At 45.8% G+C, this 22,201-nt stretch overlaps 1 protein-coding gene across 1 annotated transcript in view; it reads right to left on the bottom strand.

Moving 5' to 3' along the window:
* The window catches only part of LOC121949594 (titin-like), a 165,023-nt gene that overhangs the window by 4,543 nt on the left and 138,279 nt on the right, over positions 1–22,201 (bottom strand). Inside the window, exons 134-164 of the mRNA XM_088083820.1 lie at positions 21,739–21,926; positions 20,610–20,724; positions 20,143–20,430; positions 19,469–19,620; positions 17,373–17,520; positions 16,928–17,227; positions 15,539–15,826; positions 15,022–15,318; positions 13,778–13,964; positions 12,423–12,538; positions 12,045–12,344; positions 11,578–11,877; positions 11,383–11,488; positions 10,789–10,985; positions 10,410–10,715; positions 10,179–10,332; positions 9,393–9,517; positions 9,177–9,295; positions 8,859–9,039; positions 8,448–8,750; positions 6,383–6,874; positions 5,987–6,289; positions 4,372–4,528; positions 4,144–4,286; positions 3,826–3,944; positions 2,887–3,064; positions 2,474–2,758; positions 2,079–2,372; positions 1,543–1,842; positions 737–1,045; positions 423–649 (exon numbers count right to left, since the gene is read on the bottom strand). Coding sequence (XP_087939946.1) covers positions 423–649; positions 737–1,045; positions 1,543–1,842; positions 2,079–2,372; positions 2,474–2,758; positions 2,887–3,064; positions 3,826–3,944; positions 4,144–4,286; positions 4,372–4,528; positions 5,987–6,289; positions 6,383–6,874; positions 8,448–8,750; positions 8,859–9,039; positions 9,177–9,295; positions 9,393–9,517; positions 10,179–10,332; positions 10,410–10,715; positions 10,789–10,985; positions 11,383–11,488; positions 11,578–11,877; positions 12,045–12,344; positions 12,423–12,538; positions 13,778–13,964; positions 15,022–15,318; positions 15,539–15,826; positions 16,928–17,227; positions 17,373–17,520; positions 19,469–19,620; positions 20,143–20,430; positions 20,610–20,724; positions 21,739–21,926 — 6,977 coding nt within the window. The remainder of the gene's footprint in view (positions 1–422; positions 650–736; positions 1,046–1,542; positions 1,843–2,078; positions 2,373–2,473; positions 2,759–2,886; positions 3,065–3,825; positions 3,945–4,143; positions 4,287–4,371; positions 4,529–5,986; positions 6,290–6,382; positions 6,875–8,447; positions 8,751–8,858; positions 9,040–9,176; positions 9,296–9,392; positions 9,518–10,178; positions 10,333–10,409; positions 10,716–10,788; positions 10,986–11,382; positions 11,489–11,577; positions 11,878–12,044; positions 12,345–12,422; positions 12,539–13,777; positions 13,965–15,021; positions 15,319–15,538; positions 15,827–16,927; positions 17,228–17,372; positions 17,521–19,468; positions 19,621–20,142; positions 20,431–20,609; positions 20,725–21,738; positions 21,927–22,201) is intronic.

Here is a 22,201-nt window from a genome sequence, read left to right on the forward strand (position 1 = left end):
AATAATTGTACAGTAAAATTGCAAAAAATTAATATATTTAGAAAAATATTTCTTTTAAAAAGTTTGTGAAACGTCTAGGGGGAAAAAACGGTCAGGAATGCAATATATATTTATAATTAGCATAATTACATATTCATAATAATGTCACAGATTTATTTCATATTTTAAGCACTTTTTTAATTAAACTTTTATGTTTTCTATTTTTTTGTTTTGTTTTATTTGGTTTCGTTCTTTTTAAAAATAATTTTCCCGTACATTTTTTTTGCAATTTTTACAAATTCTCATGTTTGAATTTTCTTCTTCTGTTGCTCATTGCCTTCTTTCTTATGTTTTTGTAAAAGAAATGAAGCCAATTTGCTCGGGTCTCAAAGGGTTAAAGGCCTTTGAGAAACCTGTTTTTACTTGTTATTTTGAAGTCGTACCCCGTATTTCCTCTCGATGATGCTGTTGGTGACTTCCTCCCACTGAGGTTCAGCTGGAGCCTCCTGTCCCTCCTCCACCTCCGGCTCCTCCGTCCTCACTTCCTTCTTCTCGATGATGTAGTTGGTGAGCTCGCTGCCGCCGTTATCCAGCGGAGGATCCCAGTGGAGGTAGCAACACTCCGCCCTGATGTTGGACACCGTCACGTTCCTGGGAGGAAGTGGTCGGTCTGACAGGAGAGGAAAATAAAGTTAGCATGTGTCATATAAACTCGTCCTGTCTCCGCGGCCTTCGATTGGCTCGTGGTTGGACTCACCCAGCACCATTACGTAGATGGTGTGTTTGGCCGAGCCCATGTTGTTGGAGGCGGTCACGGTGTAGCTGCCGCGGTCCCTCCTGTTGGCCGCGGGGATGGACAGCGCGGTCTTGGCATTCAACCTGCCGGTCACCTGCGTGTCGATCAGCAAGGCGTCTGTGGGCTTGTCGATCAGCACGTCGTCTTTGGTCCACTCGATCTTAGGGATGGGGAGGCCAATGATGTCAGCGGGGATGTCAATGGGCTCGCCCTTCCTCACGGTGATGGAGTCGCCCTTGAAGTGTGTCAGCATGTGGACCTCAGGAGGGACTGAAAGGGAAACAAAACAAATCAAATTTTGTGAGGTCACAGTGACTTTCAACCACCGAAACTGAATCTGTTTCATCGTTTAGTTCAAGTGGACATTTGTGCCAAATTGTATGAAATTCCCTCAGGGCCTTTTGAAATATACCATTCATAAGAATTGGATGGACACAAGGTCATAGTTCCCTTTGACAACCAAAATTTAATGAGAGTATAAGTGGACGTTTGTGCTAAATTTGTAGAAATTCCCTCAAGACATTCTTGAGATATCAAGTTTGAAACAATGGGACAGACGTACGGACAACCTGACGTCATAATAACTCCGGCCACTGCTGTCGCCCACCAGGAGGCATAAAAATCTGCCTTGTTTCCTCTCTAGCGTATAAAAATAGAGTTAGTAGCTTTTCTATGCTCTGTCAGGTGTCCTTGGGTGTTTTAGAAGGTGCCTATTAATTAAATGTATTCTCATTATTTTTAGGATAATTCCAGACATTGGGCCTCACCTTCGTCATCCATGATGACCACAGTGAGCGGGATGGATGGCTCGCTCTCTCCGATGAGGTTGGTACACTTGATCCTGAACTCGTACATCCAGGCATCCTCCAGGCCCTGAACGGTCATGGTCATGTCGGGGCAGATCTCCGTGTTGCAGGGCTCGAAGGCCTGCTGGTCCTGCCGCTTCTTCTCCACAAAGTATCCGATGACAGGGCTGCCGCCGTCGTTACGAGGCGGCTTCCAGGTTAGGGTGACGGAGTCCTTGGTACGCTCCGTGTAGCGGAACTTCTCAGGGTACGAGGGTGGACCTGCAAAACCAAAGCAAAGATTAGTTAGAAAGGGAAATTTGGCAGATTTTCAACCAGCTCTGTGTCACGTGTGTGGGCAGTATGTGTTTGGTTTGCCCCAGCTTCAGCACTCTCCAACTTTCTTGTGTCTTGTTTGGGGGTTCCAGGAGCTGGCAGAATAGGGACCACCTTAAACCTTTGAAACATGGGCAAATAATAATGATAACAGTAACAGTAATAATAATTTCAGGACTCACCCTGTGGGTCGATAGCCAAGAGGGGTCCCAGCTCTACGGCTGGTCCCACGCCGTACTTGTTCTTGGCCATGACGCGGAACATGTACTCCTGTCCCTCCACGATGCCCACGCACTCGCACTTGGATGAGGTGGTTTCAACAGGCTGCCTCCACGTGTGCATCTTGCCGTCTTTGCGCTCCACGATGAAGCCGGTCAGGTCGCTGCCTCCGTCGTCCACAGGGTCGTCCCAGTTCAGGAAGATCATCTTGCGAGTGACGACGACAGGCTTCAGGTCGGTGACGAGTCCGGGGACATCTGAAGAAGAAGCGATATTATGATACTGTGTCCGATTTTGTTTCAGAGCATCGATAAAATACAAACTGTCGAGTTTTAGGATGAAGCCTTCCAGGACTCACCCATGACCTCTACTCTGGTGGAGGCATGCTTGATGCCGCTGGGGTTGCAGGCGGTGATGGTGTATTTGCCGCACTCCTTCCTCTGGATGTTCGGGATGGAGACGATGCTGTCATTGCCCTCAGTGAGGAACTCTACGCGGTCTTTGTCAGGTTTGCTGTCATTGATGGTCCAGGAGATAGACGGGTAGGGTTTCCCTGTGACTGTAGCCGGCAGCAGCAGGTTCTCTCCCGCTCGGATGATCACGCCGCTCTTGATGGCCAGATCCATTTCAATCACCGGTTTCTCTGTGGAGGGCGAGCGAGCAAAGAAGACAAAAACAAATTAAAATGATGAGATTTATACTGATTAAAGCAATGAAACTTCAGCCTCTTTATTTTTGCTCATTTTCTCAAGTTTATTTGTTCTGTCTGACCAGCAGGATTCTTGACGATCACAGACTCTGTGAATCCTGGCGTTCCTTCTCCGGCAGCGTTGCAGGCGATGACTCTGACCAGGTACTTGGCTCCCTCACGGACTCCGTAGACGGTGAAGGCGCGAGTCTTCCAGGTGCGCTCTGTACACCTGGACCAGTCCTTAGAACCAGCCATGGCCTGAAGAACAGCACAGAGCAGAGGAACACGAGTCTGAGATCAGGAGGGGCTAAACCAGAGATACTCAACGTACGGCCCACGGGCCAAATCTGGCCCCTGTCAGGGTGCCGGGTGGCCTCCCAGCCATTGTCCAGTTCACAGAGAAAATAAAGTGATTGACACTGGGGATTGTTTTTGTACTTTTCATATCCATAAGGTGCCAGAGTGCAAAAAACAGCATCACAATAGAGCCCCCGCACCCCCGACAGAGGACCTAGCTGAGATCCTAATATCCTAAAATCCTAGAAACGTCTTAAAATCCTGAAAATGTCCTAAACTCTGAGAAACATCTACTAATCCTAGAGACGTCTCAGATTATCACTGACTTGAGATCAGCGGGAAAGCTCGGAAACGTTGCGTCAGTGACGTCACTTGTGTGCGGCCGCGCCTTCACCAGCAAACCTTTACTACTTAGTGCCATCAACACTAGCTAGCAGCTAACCAAAGTTAAATTGGGAAATTGAAATGTCAAAATGGACTGGAAACATATTGGATAACTGAAGAGGAACAGGGAGGACAAGGAGGAGCGTCCTCCACCTGCTGGAGCGAGGGACTTTAAATATATTAACATAAATCAAATCAAATCAATGATGTGTGTGTGCGTGTGTGTGTGTGTGTGTGTGTTGTTAGGGACCGGTGTGTGCGTAATTGCCCGCAGAAAAACATGAATCTGTATCTGCAGCGACGCAGGAAACTGGAAGTATCGGAGGCCGTGATCTGACCTTGTCCACGTGATATCCCAGGATCTCTCCTCCACCGTTGTCGGCCGGCGGGTCCCACTCTACGTCGATGGAGTGATCGGTGGTCGACGCAACTCGAGCAATAGGAGGTCCAGGAGGCACTGCAGCGTCACAGATAAACACAGATCAGACCTCCGACAGTCTCCTGATCTCGAGTCTCACGATAAAAGAAATGTGATTCCAGTTTTCATATTCAAGATTATTATGACAAAAACAAAACACAGTTATTGTCCTGCACGCTGACAGACATGGAAACCATCAGAGTCGGACTGAACGGCGGGTTCAGAGGAGGTTACGTACGGATCGGAGACTGGGCCATCTTGGGTTCGGAGGGGGGGCTGAACTTTCCGGGGCCGGCCTGGTTTTCGGCCGCCACCCTGAAGATGTAGGTCAGCCCCTCCATTAGACCTTCGACGTTCAGCTCGGCGTTCGGCACCATGTTCCTGAAGACATTCAGAAAGACATTTCAGAGACAGCGGTTTTCCCCAAACAGCGGTCTGTGTCCAGAACGTCTCCACGTCTCCCCACCTGTTGACACGTGTCCAGTGCGAGCTGTTGATCTCGCGGCGCTCCACCCAGTACCCGAGGATTGGGCTGCCGTTGTCGTTGGGCGGGGTCCAGATGACCAGCATGCTGTTGGCTGTGACGTCATCAATCTCTGGCTTATCAGGAGCCTCGGGAGGTTCTGAGGACGACGGAGGGACAGAAGACGAGAGACGGAGTAAGACTCAGACAGAAAAGAAACCACAGAAATCAAAATGCACGAGTAAAAAATGAATGTGGAACTAAACAAAAAGATCGGAGGCAAAAACATACAAAAAAAACAATAAAAGCCAATCCACATTGCGCTCTGAAAACGCAGGGTTACTTGTGGTTCCCAAAATTTCCAAAAGTAGGTTAGGAACCAGAGCCTTCAGCTACCACGCTCCTCTCCTATGGAACCATCTTCCATTTTCGGTCAGGGAGGCAGACACCGTTTCAACTTTTAAGGGTAGACTTAAGACCTTCCTCTTTGATAAAGCTTATAATTAGGGCTGGCTCAGGCTGCCTGGACCAGCCCATAGTTAGGCTGACATAGGTTTAACCTGCCGGGGGACTTCCCCTGATACGCTGAGCTCCTTTCCTTCTCTCAATGCCGCCATCAGAAATCATGCATGTCTGTTAACTGCATTGCCATGTGCAAGCTTAACTTAGCTCTGTGATAGCCATGTGGTACTCTCACTACCTGGGGCTCGCGATTACAGAGCCTGGGTCTGTTGAACTGCACTACGCTAATCCTACCATTATTGTAATATGACATGCATCTGTTTCTATTATTCTGTGCCCCCTCTCCCCCCTCCTCTCTCTCCCCCTCTCTTTCTCTTTCCTTCTTTGCCATGATTGTATTTCATTTGCTATTTACGACATCTATCGCTCGTCTGTCCGTCCTGGAAGAGGGATCCCTCACTATCCTCTGCCGCTCTTCCTGAGGTTTCTTCCTTTTTTTTCCCCGTTACAGGGGTTCTTTTTGGGAGTTTTTCCTCGGGTGATGTGAGGGTCTGAGGGCAGAGGGATGTCGTACACTGTAAAGCCCTCTGAGGCAAACCATGTTTTGTGATAATGGGCTATATAAATAAAACTGACTTGACTTGACTTGACTTGACATTGAAATAATAATACACTTAAAGAATCCCTTAAAGTTAATCAAACCATTGAAAAAAACCTTAAATATGACAAGAATTTTACAGCTGTAAAATCTATAAACTGAGGACATTTTTTAGGGGTTCTGTGCAGCCAGCTAAGCAGAAATCAAGCTTTGGATAACTCCAAAGATGTAGCAGGGTCAAGGACAAATTACAATTTCATTTTTCAAACTTTGTTTAAAAATGACTAAAAATTCAAAACCTTCTAAAAAGAAAAGGGGATGTGACGTCATAGTTGGTGTGAAATGACTCTGCTCATAAACTCCTTATTTTACAGTTAAAACAGGAATTTTAAAATGTTCAACAAATTAAGACCAAATAAAATTAAAAAAGTGTCCCACGTGGTCTTCTTAGTCGAACATTTTAGTCATACTCATGTTCAAACTTTTACATTTAACAACAAAAAAAAGCAATGAAGGAAAGCTTCGCATGAACGGGAGGAATAATAAACGCCGTCTTACCGAAAGGATTCTTGGCGACGAGCGGTTTGGAGACGCAGTAGGGCCCGCCGCCGTACTTGTTCTCGGCTCTGACCCTGAACAGGTACTCCTTCTTCTCGATGAGTTTGGGCACCAGGAAGCGGCAGCCCCTCAGCGTGGCGGTGACGCAGCTCCAGCCGATCTCCAGCTTGGAGTTGTCCTTCTGCTCCAGCGTGTAGTTGAGGATCTCGCTGCCGCCGTCATCCAGCGGAGGATCCCACTTACAGATCGCGGAGTTCTTCCTCACCTCCTCAAACCTCAAGTTGACCGGAGGCCCGGGAGCATCTGCGGACACACGGACGCACCACAAGATCACGCGTTTAGTTTCTCATCACTCAGCTTTAGTCAGACTGTAAACCACATGAGAAGGCGTCTCACCGAGCACGTTGACCTCGCAGGTGGCCGAGGCTCTGCCGTGGTCGTTCTCCACCTTCACCATGTAGACGCCGTGGTCGGCACGGTACGAGTCCCTGATGATGACGGAGGACACGCCCCTGCGGCTGTTGTTGATTGTCAGACGCTCATTGATGGTCGGGTAGTCGAACTCCTCCACCTCAGGCTCCGGCGCCTCCTCCCTCTTCTCCTCCTCCTTCTTCTCCTCCTCTTTTTTCTCCTCTCCCTCCTTCTTCTCGGCCTCTCCCTCCTTCTTCACCTCCTCCTTCTTCTCCTCCTCTTTCTTCTCCACCTTCTTCCTCAGGGGTTTGTCGGGCCGCTTGCGCAGCGGCTCGGGTCGGATCACCTGGTTGTTCCAGTACCAGGTGATCTCGGGGTACGGCGAGCCGGAGATGTTGGCGTCCAGGCAGATCTCGCAGCCGCGCTTCACGCTGAGGCCGGACTGCAGGCTGCCGCTCAGGAACACCTTCGGAGCGCCTGGAGCAGAAAACGCAGGTCAGATCAGCTGACAGTCTCCGCTGTGTCTTTGGTGAATTCAAATAGTATTAATGTTTAACCCTTTAGGGACTGTTAGTTATTAACCCTTTAGAGACTGTTTGTCTCATTTTAGTCTCTTTTCTTCTTCCTGTTGTGATAACTGTGTGTGTGTTGATGCATGTGTCCTAAATGTAGTCCAGATTGTGTATTTGAGTGTAATCAGTGAATTTGCAGCTCAGCTCCTACAATAAGTCTAAAATACACTGTGGAAACTAAATAGTTACATTCAGACTGTTCAGGTCCAAAAAATAGAAAATCATATAAATATATTATATTTTTTCAAGCCTGATTTTGAAAAACACATTTTGTGTGCAGATACAGGTGTGTGTGTGTGTCTGTGTGTGTGTGTGTGTGTTATATTAAAGTGGGCCCTAAAAGGTTAAATACACACAATTATATGCACAAGTAAACATGATTAGATATTTGTTTAGTATGACTTTAAATTAGTCTAATTTTTGCCAAGATTTTTTTATTCTCTTATTTATAATTTTCTCGCTGCTCTCTGTACTTTTACTTTGACTTTTATTTGTTTAATGCTGTTTGTCTTCAGATTGTTCATCTTGTCTTTTTTTCTGTGTTGCATTTTTTTTTATTGTTTAGCACTTTGAGCTGCACCTCTTGTATGAAAGTACTACATCAGTTAAGTTTGTTATCATTATTATTATAATTATTATCATTATCATTATTATTATCATCATTATCATTATGATTATTCTCATTATCATCATTATCATCATTATTATTATCATTATCATCATTATTATTATCATTATCATCATTATCATTATTATTATTATCATTATCATCATTATCATTATTATTATTATTATTATTATCATCATTATCATTATTATTATTATTATCATCATTATTATTATTATCATTATCATCATTATTTTTATCATTATCATCATTATCATTATTATTATCATTATCATCATTATCATTATTATTATTATCATTATCATCATCATTATCATCATTATTTTTATCATTATCATTATTATTATTATCATCATCATTATTATCATTATCATCATTATCATCATTATCATTATTATTATTATCATCATCATTATTATCATTATCATCATTATTATTATCATTATCATCATTATCATTATTATTATTATCATTATCATCATTATCATTATTATTATCATTATCATCATTATTATTATTATTATCATTATCATCATTATCATTATTATTATTATTATCATTATCATTATCATTATCATCATTATCATTATTATCATTATCATTATCATTATCATCATCATCATTATCATTATTATCATTATCATTATCATTATCATCATTATCATAATTATTATTATCATTATCGTCATTATCATTATCATTATTATTATTATTATTATCATCCTCTTCAGTAAATAGCTGTTTTCCCAGCATGTCAAATTTTAAAGTTTGGTGAAATGTCTGTGAAGCATCTTAAACGTCCTCGCGTAGGAACATAGAAACCGTTGTGAGGACATGATGTCATCCTTACTGACGGCGTCAGAGATCTTGACGAATGGCGTGTTGCGTGACGGCTCGCTGAGCCCGGCGGCGTTCTCGGCTTTGACTCTGAAGGTGTAGTTCTTGCCCTCGGTGAGTCCTCGGACAGTGTAGGACAGGACGGGCACCAGGAAGTCGTTGCAGCGCTCCCACTTGTCGCCGCCCTTCATCTGCTTCTCCAGGACGTAGCCCATGATCTTGGAGCCGCCGTCGTACATCGGGGGCTTCCAGGTCAGCGTGACGGTGCTGGATGTTGGGTTGTGCGTCTCCACGTCTACCGGCGGGTCGGGGACGTCTGGGACCAGAGACGGATTAATGTTACATTTCTCAAAAACTGTCAGAGTTTATTTGAAATAAACTACCCTTCACACTTCCTGTAAGACAGGAAATGAGCGAGTCTTACGTTTCTGGTCCTCGGCGATGACGGGGTTACGCAGCTCGATGAACTCTCCTCCGCCAATCTTGTTGACGGCCTGGACTCTGAAGTAGTACTCTCCGTTGGGGATCAGGTCTTTGACGTTCCAGCTCACCTTGTTCTCTCCGGACATCATGTTGACGTACGTCCTCCTGCCGGCCTCACGGCGCTGCACAAACAAACAAACAAACAAACAAACAAACAAACAAACAAACAAACAAACAAACATCAGTGTGACATTTTCAGGGCCTGCCGTCTGGTTTCAAGCTGTCATGGCGGCTCAGAGGATAAGGCGCTGTCTCAGACCTGCAGGACGTAGTGAATGATGGGGCTGCCGCCGTCGTAGTCTGGGAGATCCCAGGACACTTTGCAGGAGCTCTTTGTGATCTCAGACGCCACGATCTCCTTACAGGGACCAGGAAGACCTGAGGACACAGAGATCAGTTGGTCCAGGGCTCTGAAGACTGCGTGTTCAAGTAAAAACCTGTTCTGATGTGCGAACGCGTGCCGCTGACGGCATACCGATGACTTTGACGTTGATGGTGGCGCTGGCGGCGCCCAGTTTGTTCTCAAGGGTGATTTTGTACTGTCCGGCGTCTGCGTGCAGGCTGCTGTCGATCTCCAGGTGACAGGAAGTGTAGTCCTTCCTGTTGGACACAAACAATCCCATCAGCCACTGCTGCTCACACTGACAGAAACACAGCAGCGGAGATCAATCAGTCAGTCCATCAATCAATCAATCAATCAATCAATCAATCAATCAGTCAGTCCATCAATCAATCTGCCCATCAACAGAAAACTGGCAGAAATACTGTGAACAAACGAGCCAAAAAAGACCACAACGGTTTCTGACCTCGATCCACCAACCTGATGATCCGACGAAGAACTTTTATTTATTTTGTTCTTTTATAAACTTTCAACTGTAAATAAAAAACTGAATCTGATTTTCTTGGAAAAGCGAAATCAGATTGAATCTACCAGCGGGGGGGCAAAGGGGAGCTGAAGGAACCGTCATCTCCTTTTAATGACAATTATTTATCGGTTTTATCTTTTCCAACCTTTTCTTCTTTTTCTGAAGCTTAAACTTTAGATAAACTGACGATGAAAATCTCAAACTCTGTTCTATCAAAGTGTGTTTATGACATTAAAATGTGTTTGTGGATCATAAAAAACTAACATCAAACTAAGCTGGTTTACATTAACCTTCAGTGTGCAAATTAAAAAGTCATCATCCTCAATTTGTGTTTCCTCTTTAGATTATAGAAGAACGCGTTTCTGATCCAGGACCAGCGGTGCCGCGTCACTGACCTGAAGCCGAGGCGCTCGTCGGCCTTCAGCTCCTTGCCGTCTTTGTGCCAGGTGACCCTGGGCGACGGGACGGCTCTGAAGGGAACGGGGATGTGCAGCTTCTCCGTCTCCACGACGACCAGGTCCAGGGTCTGGAACTCCAGCGTCGGGTTACCTGCGAACACACGGCTGTTAGTCTGACGGTTCACCGGACGCCACTCGGTAAAGTCAAACCGCGGCGGGCGCTCTTACAGTCGGACTCTTGAGCGAAGACGTTCTCGGAGATGTCGGACGGCTCACTGATGCCCACAGAGTTGATGGCCCTCACTCTCAGGATGTACTCCTTCTCGGGGACCACGCCCTCCTCCACGCGGTACTTGAGCTCCTTCACCGGACGCGAGTTCACCCTCATCCACTTCTCGGTGCCGGCCTCGCACATCTCGATGTGGTACCCGGTGATGGGGCAGCCGCCGTCTCTTTGCGGGGGCTTCCAGGCGATGGACAGGAAGTCCCGGCTGGCTCCGGTGACGTGCAGCTCGATGGGCGGCGAGGGGACACCTGGAGGAGACAGGACAGTTTAGACTCTTCTTCTATGATATTTTTAAGTGGCTGTTGTGATGACAGGACGGACCTGTGGGGTCCTCGATGGTGAGGATCTCCGTGGGCTCGCTCGGGTGACCGACGCCGGCCTCGTTCTCGGCGCAGACCTGGAACTGAACCTCGGTCCCCTCGATGACGTCCGTCACTCTGTATTTACAATCTGGACCTGAAGTCTTTCCGCATTTCACCCAGCGTGTCCCCAGCTTCTCCTTCTTCTCAATGACGTACCTGTAAAGCGTAAATGTGATTTAATAAACTCGCAGTGCTGAAACGATAAGGTGCTGAGACCCACGCACATTTCCAAGTCCTTCAGTACGGGATTTTAGGACATTTCAAAGATTTAAGGACTTTTCTAAGACTTTAGGAAATTTCAAGATTTTAGGACAGTCATAGGATTTTGAGGACATTTCTAAGATTGGAGTAGGTGGTGTGGTGAACCTTCCTCTCCCTGTGATTGGCTCGTTGTTCTCGTTGGTCGGATCGGTCAGAGTTTGGCTAAGAACGTCAGGGTTAACCAATCAGAGGCAGAGTAGGGCAGGCCATTCCTTCGCCATCCTAAAGTTTGCAGTCTTCCTACCAAGACAACCTCCTGCTGATACAGATTTAACAAAAAAGAGAAACCCACTTGAGGATGGGTCTGCCTCCGTCGTTTTTAGGCTCCTCCCACTGCAGGTCCACGTATCTCTGGGTGACGGCATTGACGGTGAGGGCATACGGCGGACCGGGAGTTGCTGCAAAAAGAAAAACAAATCTCATTATCTTCATCGTCTTGATTGAAACAATTAATTTCACTTGTGACTCAAAGGTCTCTCTGACTCACTGAAAGTGTCTTTGGCGAGCACAGAGTCCTCCAGCTCGCAGAACGGTCCCACGCCGACAGCGTTCTCAGCGGCGACGCGGAACACGTAGAGCGATCCGTCGTTGAGCGGTGACACGGTGTACTTGAGCTCCTTCACGGTGGTGTCGACGGCCTGCCAGCCTTTACGCCTGGCGTCACGTTTTTCCACGATGTAGTTGGTGATGCGCGAGCCTCCGTCACGCTCCGGCGCCGTCCACTTCAGGTCGGCGCTGCTCCTGCAGATGTTTACGACCTCCAGCCAGCGAGGAGCCGAGGGAGGGTCTGAGAAGAGGAGGACAAGGATTCTAGGACACTTCAAGGATTTTAAGACATTTCTAGGATTTCAGGCTGTTTCTAAGCTTTGAGGACATTTGTAGCACATGCCCTGTGTTAGCAGACGTTTTGGACGATGGCTTGGGCGTGTGTCTCGCGTTGTGTAATTGTCTTACTGAGTCTCTCCTTGCAGAGGACGGGGTCGCTGGGCTCGCTGGGCTCGCTCTCTCCGGCCACGTTGACGGCGCGCACTCTGAAGGAGTACTCCTGCTTCTCCATCAGGCCCTTGAGGAAGTGCTCCAGCATGCTGACGTTGTCCACCACGCGGATCCAGTCCACGGTGCCGCTCTTCAGCATCTCGATGACGTAGCCTTCGATTTTGGCCCCGCCGTCGTGCTCCGGTTTGGTCCACATCAGGAAGCAGGAAGTCTTGGCCACGTCCTTGACTGTGGGTTTCCCGGGCGGCCACGGAGGATCTGCAGGAGGAACACGTTTTTAGCGCTCTGACGGGATTCAGACGCTCAAACACACTTGAAGTGAGAGAGTTTTGGTACCGATAGGATCTTTGACGAGGATCTGGTCCGTCTCCTTGCTGGGTTTTCCAGTTCCAGCCAGATTCTCAGCCAGGACTCTGAACTTGTACTTCTTCCTTGTTGGAAGACCTTTAACTCTGCAGACAGAAAAAACACATCAACACGCTGAAAACTGCAGATTTCGGTCACGTTTAGACAAGAACGACGTGCCAAAAAAAAAAAAATCTTTCCTTTGTGTTTTTAACTCATTAGGTGCCATTGACGTATATATATGTCAAACTGTGTTTTCGGCGGCTGGCACAAGGGGGCGCTCTCACGCTCCCTGTGTATAATTTTGGGGCTGCTGGGATTCGTAGTTTTAGTACAAAACTCACTGTTTGGCTCGACAGACTCCCTTTCACAAAAATGCATTTTTCTCACCTTTCTAGAAAAAAAGTGGCCTTTTTTGATTAAACTAGCCTCTATTCAACTTCAGATAAATCAAGAAAGGAACAAGGTGCAAACAAACATTTTTTCCATGACGAAAAGGAGAGTTTCTTCTTTCATTGGAGCTATTCGGTGTTTTCAGAGTCTTTGTACAAAATATTCTGTGGGTCTTGAAAGAGGACTCAAAATGGCCAGAAAAGCTGGCACAAGCCACTTTCCAGTATATAACAGGGCTGGCACTCAGTGAGTTAAACATCATGATCCTTGTCTACGTGGATCCACAAAAACAACCGAAATCGCCGCAGTCTGCATGTCAGGACATCAGCTGGCGGCGTTACTTTGTAACGACACCATAGAAGAAGAAGACCACACGCCTGCGTGATGTGACGTCACCGCCCTCACAGGATCATCGGCCGTTTCCACGGCGACAGAAGGGGGGGCATTTTCAAAAGATCACACTCTGGACCCGAAAGTTTGTGTTATCAGGCTCCAAAACGCTGTTGTCGCTGTTGTCATGGGAACGAATCCCTTAAAGATATGATTGGCTATGATGATGAGACGAGTAACAAATATTTGTATTATGCTGCTTTTTTCATTCTAAATTCGTAATGACAAAGAAACATTTTAGGTCAGCAGCCCTCCGTGTGTCTTCACCTGATGGATTTTAACTTTCCTCTCTCATCGATGACGAAAAACACATATTAGATTATTATAAGAACGTATTTAGAAAACCCCTGATGTGATATGAAGATGTAATTTTGTTTCTGTCCATTTTTTAAAAAGATTTTTATGAGTTTATGTCTTGATATTATGATTATTTATAATTATTGATTATTTTTTGTTTGTATTTTTGTTGAATAAAGCGTTTCATGCAACAACCGTTGCCGTGGAACCGGCCCCTCGCAGTGTAAGACTCCTGTGGGACGTGTCCTTAGAGCAGGTGGACTCACCTGTAGTTGGTGTCTTTGACGGGCACCTTGTTGCACCTGATCCAGCGGTCGTGGTCGGGCTCGTACCGCTCCACCCAGTAGCCCGTGATGGGGCTGCCTCCGTCCTCATCAGGCTCGTACCACGCCAGCGTCAGGCCGTCCTTCGCGATGTCCGAAGCCTCCAGCTTGTAAGGAGCTCCGGGAGTGTCTGAGGAGAGGACAGGAGGGACAGGGTCAGTCTCAGCTCACCTGAAGGAGGACTGATCCAGAACAGATCTGAACCTGAATCTGAACCTGATCTGACTGAACCGTCAAAGAAGAAACATCTGGACGGCAGAAGAAGTCTGTTTTTAACTATAATTCATCCGAAATGTTTGGAAAAGTTGGAGAGATAAAACTTTAACTCTGCCAAAAAGGGAAAGAGGAAGCAACTTCCAGCATTTTAACCCTTTGAGACCTGGGCAAAATGGCTTGATTTCTTTAAAATACACGCGAGGCAGGCAATGAGCAACGTAAGAAGAAATGACCCAAAATTAGCCTGATATCAGTAAAAAGTACAAAAAAACACTTTAAGATTTGCACCAAAAAACAAACAAACAAACAAACAAAAAAGCTGGAAAGTAAAACAAAACAAAACAAGGACATAACCTGAAGACAAGTGCTCAAAAATTATATTAATTTTGTAAAATATTTTTAAATATCTAATTATTTTTAGAGTATTTTTCTATCTTTAAAAGAATATTTTTTCCAAATGACTCATTTCTTGCGAATTGTGGGCGATCTCTTGCCAAGCCGCTCGATGTCTTTTCCCATCATCTGCTCCGGACTCGAAGGGTTAAATACTTGTGAAAAGCATCTGAATGCAGCACGAGAACAGTGACGTGGATCCAGGTTTCAAAGGGTTAAGCATGATTGTGACCTGATTATGAGAGGAGGGAAACTTTCGGCTGAATTATTTTGGGATTCACTCTAAATGAAAAGGTGCTGAGGATTTTGGGGTCGTTCGCTCTGACGGAGAAATTACGGCAAACACAAACTGTCGGCTTTGGGTTTGTTATGTATAATAAAGTTCTGTTATGAATTTCAGCGGGTATGTATCATTATGTTTTAACCGTATTCTTCGATCCTGTTTACTACGCGAAGAGTCTTTGAGTTTCTTCCATGAATAAAACGTATTATTATCATTATCATTACAATAAAACATCATCTGCATAGAAAGAAATCTCATGCTGCGTCTGAAGAAGCGTGAGGGTCAGCTGACTTACCGAAGGGGTATCTGGCGATGATGGACGGGTGCTCTGCCGGCGGGCCGACACCAAACTGGTTCTCGGCGAAGACTCTGAAGATGTACTCCTTGAACTTGACCAGGCCCACGGCTCTGTAGGTGGTCTGTTTGATGGTGGAGGACAGGCGGTGCCAGATCTCGCTGTCGGTGGCGCGGCGCTCCACGATGTAGTTGGTGACTCTGGAGCCGCCGTCGTCGCGCGGAGGGTTCCAGGCCAGGAAGCAGGACTCGTTGGTGATCTCAGAGATGTCGAAGGCGGCTGGAGGACCGGGCTTATCTGTGGGAGCAAAGTTTGATTTAACCAAGCAGGAAATAACCTTCTTTATTCTTAATAATTCTAACAATAATGATCATAATAATAACAATAATTCATTTTATCAGTAAAGCACTGAACGGTTTGACAAGGTGAAAGCATTAAAAAACATTCAAAATAATAACAACAACAACAACAACAACAACAACAACAACAACAATAATAATAATAATTCTTTTCTCACCGAGGATGTTGACGTCGACGGTGGCGGTGGCGCGGCCGCTGCTGTTGGTGGCCTCGATGATGTAGGTGGAGCTGTCGTCCCTCCTGGTCTTGGCGATGGTGACGGTGGAGTGTCCCGGCTTGGTGTCGATGGACACCCTGTCGTCCGGTTGGAGGACCAGGTCCGCTTTGGTCCACTTCACCCGGGGCTCAGGTTTACCCTTCACCTCGGCGGGGAGCTCGATCTTGCTGCCGCCCTTGGCGGTCAGACCGGCGAGCAGCTTGACGTCCAGCTGGATCTCTGGAGGCTCTGCAGGACGAGGACAAAGCGTCGCTCAGAGGGGACAACTGAAACGTCTCTGCTGTGCTGAAGGACACATTCTGTTTGTGAACTCAAAAAGATGAAAATCTTCATCTGAAGCTCGCTGATTTCTTTTATGGAGCGCGTTCTGAATTTTATTTCTGTGAAACACTGAATGAACGTATTCATAATAATAACTCAATAAATGTGTATTATTATCCAGAAAAATCCGTCTCCACAGACGAGTCTTTAATGGAAGATGTTCACATCAGAAGTCAACAGTGGCAGAAAAATGGCCATAAAATCACTGAAACGACGTCAATACTCCTTATCTCCTTTTTTTGGGTGCAGATTTTAAAAGAACATTTTTGGGTAAAACTTTAGCTTTTTTTCTAGTAAAAATTTTTGGCTAATATTTTCTTTGTTTTGGTGATCTGTAAAGAAATAAAAAAGGGAATTTGAAAAAAATGTTTTTAGGTATTTTTAAAGAAAAAAAATGTTTTGATTTGTTTTTGTTTAAAATTTTTGGGTAATTTTTAAAGATTTGATTTGGCAACTTTTTCCTATAATTTTTTTTGTAATTTTTACAGATATAAAAAATGCTCTCTTTTCTTTACTACTCTTTTCTGTACATACTTATTTTATTACTTATTTATTGTTATTTGTTATTGTTATTTTCTTTGTTACATTTCACTTTTCTTTTTTCATGCTGCTGTAACATTTGGAATTTCCCCCAATGGGGGATCAATAAAGGAATATATTCTATTCTATCCTTTAAATCGTTTGTTAATTTTTAAAGAAAAACATATTGGCATTTTTTTTTCTTTAGTAGTTTTTGGTGATTTGCAGGGAATTTTTTACACGTTTGTAAAATCAAAAGGACGGCACATAAACGAGAGCTTCAGCTGAAGAGGATCATTAATCAGAACAAATCTGAAGGCTCAGTTTAGTGCTTCTCTGGAGCTCCTGCTCTTGGAAAAGATCTGGACTGAGCTCAGAACAGGTTTTGACAGACTGAGTCTAACTGATCCTCTCGTGTGTTTTTTAGCTGATGAAAGTCAAAGTAAAGACATAACTCCAGGTCTCTGACAGCAACACGGTTTTCGGTACCTTTGGGGTCGATGGCCTGGATCTCGTCGGTGGCCTTGCAGGGCCGGCTGGCTCCGAGGCGGTTCAGGGCGCGGACCCTGTAGGCGTACCACTGGCCCTCGATCAGACCCGTCACCTGGCACTTGAGCTCGGGCAGCATGTCCCCGCAGGGCTCCCACTTGTCCGTCCCTCGCTGGCAGCGCTCCACGTTGTAGCCGCGGATGCCGCTGCCGCCGTCGTACTTCGGAGGCTCCCAGGTCAGGAAGATGCCGCTGGCGGACTTGTCTCTCCACCTCAGGTTCTCCGGGGGGTCGGGGATGGCTGGAGGGAGACGAGAAACATATAAATGCATTTAAAATCACGGATACGAGGAATTAAACCGCTGACACGACGCCCAGATCTGCAGCCACACGGTGAGAAAGACACTGGATGTGAGACGTCTTCAAAAACGTCAGCCGGGACTCACTGGCGGGAGAGGAGACGTTGACGGGCTCGTCGATGTACGCCGGCTCTCCGGGGCCGCACTTGTTGCAGGCGGTGACTCTGAACAGGTACTCCTTCCCTTCGATGACGTCGGTGACGGTGAACTCTGTGTCCTGGATACCTGTGATCACCTGAGAGGACAGAGGGTTCAGTCATCATCACACGTCCCCCTCAGAGCTGTCTTCTGTCAAAACTTTGTTTTCTTTATTTTCAATTTTTGGCCATTATTTTTTTATGGCAATTTTTATTTATTTTTTATTTTTAGAACTTTTTATTTTCAATTTTCACATTAAGGAACATTCCCTGACATAGGACTTTCTATGAAATTATAATAATAATAGAAAGAATTGTTATTGTTATTAAAAATAAAAGTTGAAAGTAAAAATAAATAAATAAATAATAACAAGCATACAAAATATCAACAGTAAAAATAAATGATTAAATAAAAATAATTATTATAAAAAAGAAAAGAGAATTCACAATTTTTTTTTCTACGTGTTTTTTATGTCCAATCATATCGAGACCTTTTCTGTTCCAACAACCAGGAAGACACGTTATAACACGACCTCCGAGCCACGGTGTCCACCCTTATCTGCAGACTTGCAGTCATATGTCCCCAGTATATGTATACGTCCCCCTCATGTGGACCTGCTTGAGTCTCGGTGAGTTTTGGTTGGTGGTTTTATAAACTTCACTGCACTATTATCTTTTTTCTTTGCAGTAAGTAAGAGAATCCGAAATATGTCTCTCCGATCATGACTGCATGTGTCCTCAGGGACAGCACGGGGTCCACAGGAACTTCTAAAATGTTCTGCAAATGTGCTCGATGTGACACTCGTGTGTGAAACGCTCTGAGTGTGTCTTTATGTGTCTTTATGTCTTTTGTCTCTTTCATATGGAGCCTCAGAAAACAGCATCCGTCAGAACATTAAAACACGAGCTTTGAAATGATTTATGACAGCAGCTTTAATTTAACACAAGTGACTCACCACTGTGTGTGTGTGTGTGTGTGTGTGTGTGTGTGTGCGCGCGCGTGCGTGAGTCACTCCGGACACGTCTTCAGTCTTGTTGGCGTTAAGAGTTAATCGCCCTCTTGCAGGAAACCTTAAAGTCCGCTGATGATAACCGCGTCCCTCCTCCTCCTCCTCACGCTTCGTCTCCTCCGCAGCGCGCTCGCCGGTGTGGAGACGGTCTTCTCTCCTCACCCTCCAGCTGTCCCTGACTTCGTGGACTTCTGCTCGCTCCTCCTGTGAATAATCCTGGTCAGACAAGGTCCGTTTGTCCCGGAGGAAGACCTGTCCCTGACTCCAAGCGTTCCGCATGATCGCGTCTTTGACCGCCGCGTCCACAAACCTCAGTGTGATGGACCGGAGTTGCTGGTTTTCCTTCCTGACGGACAGTTGATGCTGGAGGCCTCGTGGTTTGTCGTCTTTTCCCTGTTTGTTGGAGCGTCTTTGTCTCACAGAGGGACACGTGTCTCCCGCGTCTGAGACGTCTGATATTTACTGTTGTCACTATTTTTTGGATTTTTGTTCCTTGAATGTATGTAGAAAATCAAAACGGACCTTTTCTTTTTTTCATTAAAAATATGTGGCAATTTTTTTTTAAAAATTAAAAAATAAATAAATAAACAGGGATTTTTTTTTTTTAAATGTTTTTTTTTTTTTTTAGTGATTTAAGATTTTTTGATGAATTTCAGACTTCTGGTCGTCCAAAAACACAGCATGTGTTATTATACAGGTTTGTGAAACAATTTTTTTTTATGACTTTTCCAGAACTTTTACAGACCTGGAAACTGCTATTTTCAAATTCCATGACTTTTCCAGGTTTTTCATGACCACTGGAGACCTGACACTGTGTTATAACATGAAAATATCATAAAATAAAATCTAAATAATGATAATAAAGGTTTTCTGGCCTTTCAGTTCTTCTCTTCGGTCTGATGATGATTTTTGTTTTTTTGGGTTTTTTTTAAAAATACTTTATTTAAAATAATATAAGAGTGTGTTTGTCTCACCTCATCCTCATTGACACGTGTGACAAAGGTGTAAATGTAAAAACGTGACGTGGAGGTCGTACCTTGACCCAGGTCTTGCGGGTCATGTCCCGTTTCTCCACCTGGTAGCCGGTCAGAGGACTTCCTCCGTCGTGCTCCGGAGGCTCCCAGCTCAGGTGGACGTGCTGCCGCGTCACCTCCAGGACCTTGAAGTCCTTGGGAGCGCTGGGCGCCGCTGGAGGACACACACAGAAACATGGTGACACAAACCACACACACACACTGAAACCACACACACACACACACACACACACACACAAACCACACACACACACACTGAAACCACACACACACACACACACACACACACAAACCACACACACACACACACACTGAAACCACACACACACACACACACACTGAAACCACACACACACACACACACACACACACACACACACACACACACACACACACACACACACAAACCACACACACACACACACACACTGAAACCACACACACACACACACACACACACACACACTGAAACCACACACACACACACACACACACACACACACACACACACACACACACACACACACACACACACACACACACACACACTCACACACACACACACACACACACACACACACACACACACACACACACACACACACACACACACACACACACACACTGAACTCTGCGATTGCCTGAAAAAAGAAAAAACAGAAAACAGCTCAGTTACCGATGACGTTGACCTCGATGTCTCCGGTGACGGACGTGACGTCGTTCTCCAGCTGCAGCGTGTAGGTGCCTTTGTCCGGCCGGACGCTCGGCGTGACGATCAGTTCTGTGAACGCGGCTTTGGTCGTCATGGTGACGCGCTCGTCGGCAGTGGACAGCTCCTTCTCTCCGAAGGTCCACTTGGCGACGGGAGTCGGGTATCCGGTGATGGGGACTCTGATGGTGAGCGGCTGGGGGACGATGACCTCCAGGCCGTCTTTGAAGGCGCTCAGGTCAAAGGTCGGACCGACTGCGGAGGAGAGACAGAGGCATGATGGGAACTGAACGCCGCTCTTGCTGCATGTTTTTATTGTAAACCGATTGAACAGTTAATGTTTAATGTCGTTCTTCTGATGTGTCACACGACTCATCCAAATTAAACAGGAAGTGACTAATAATAGAAACGGCGAAGACGTCCGTGCGCCTCACCGTGTGTGTCGTCGGCCAGCAGAGGTCCGATGATGTTCGACGGGTCGGAGACTCCGGCGGCGTTTTCAGCGAACACTCTGTAGTTGTACTTGGTTCCATATTTCAGGCCACAAACCTGAAATTACAAAGTTAAAGTCGGACACTGGAGACTTTTACTGTGAAGCAGACGCGAGACAGTTTGATGCAGCCCGAAAGACAAACTTACACCTCTGAAAGTTTGCGTCTTGTTCAGGGTTCCTGCAGTTTACAGCGATTTGAAGACTTTTTTAGATTGTGTTTAAGACGATTTTAACGCCACTTTGAAAGACCACTTTTCTAATACCCAAAAATGACGGCTGTACTGCAACTTCCCTGCTTCCCTTTCAAAATAAAAGTCCTCTGACAGCGTGTCTGTGGACAGAATCCCATCAGATGATGACACAAGGTGTTTTATTTTGAAACATTTACAAGACTGTGTTGTCGGCTGTGCGGGAGCTGCATGACTTCATAGATTAGAGAAATTTGGCTAATAAATATAAAAATACAGAACTCATAGACGCAGCAGCGATGACGCAACGACGTTACAACAACGCTGCATGTGTGAACGCCATAAAACACGGTGCAGCTCGGCGAGGCTGCCGTCACGAACTGCTGACGCCTGCTTTGGGAAAAAGGTCTTATTCTAAAGACTGCTGAAAAAAGTAGGCTATCTTTGCAGTACGGTCGAACAAATCTGAAGTAGATGAGGAGCAGGTGGAATCAGGTCACCTCCTCTCTTCACGTGTGTCCGCGGCTCATTTTGTTTTGGTAACGTTGGTTAGCCCGCCGTAACTTCCTGTCATTGGTACGAAGGTCTGAACCTTTCAAAATAATGTTTTCACACTGTACATGAACCAGACTGTGGTTCAGTTTGATCTGGACCGGGACCACCTCCTCTGGTCGGACCAAGGTTCGGCTGTTTGGTCCGGACCAAGGTCCAGAGGAGGTTCCATACCTGTCGTTTTGGTTCGGACCAAACGACGTAGGTGTGAGAGCACTCTCAGACTCTTCAGAGATCGGCAGGAACCGTGTTGTTCTGTGAAACGATCAGTCACAAAGTCCTGAACGTACAAAGTCTTTGTACAGAGTCGGTGTTCACTGGCGGTCGTACCTTGTAGAAGAGGTCGGGGCAGAGGCGGGCGTTGCAGCGCAGCCACTTGTCGGCGCCGTCCTCGTTGCGTTCGACGATGTATCCGGTGATCATGCTGCCTCCGTTCTTCAGAGGAGTCTCCCAGGTCAGCTGCACCGAGTTCTTGTTCTGGTCCTCCCAGTTCAGGTTCAGGGGGGGACTGGGACGTTCTGCAGGGGACAGACGCAAAACACACAAACATTACTGAGGACAGTCCAGGTTTTGTCCTTCACTTTGACTCCATCTTTAACCGTGTTTCAGATGAATTTTGTCATGTTTCAGTCTGAGGTAATAAAGTGAAGCTGAAGCTCGTGAAACAGAGAGTGCGGAGAGGAACGAGATTTTTCCGTTTCTGATAAATGAGTGACGTAACGAAAATATTAAAGCAACACAATGAATCATTTCTATAATTGTATATGAGCTGATTTGGAGGGAAAGGAAGACT

This window comes from Plectropomus leopardus, chromosome 10, assembly GCF_026936395.1.
Source record: "Plectropomus leopardus strain MGB_pleo_1.0 chromosome 10, ASM2693639v1, whole genome shotgun sequence".
Classification (NCBI taxonomy): domain Eukaryota; kingdom Metazoa; phylum Chordata; class Actinopteri; order Perciformes; family Serranidae; genus Plectropomus; species Plectropomus leopardus.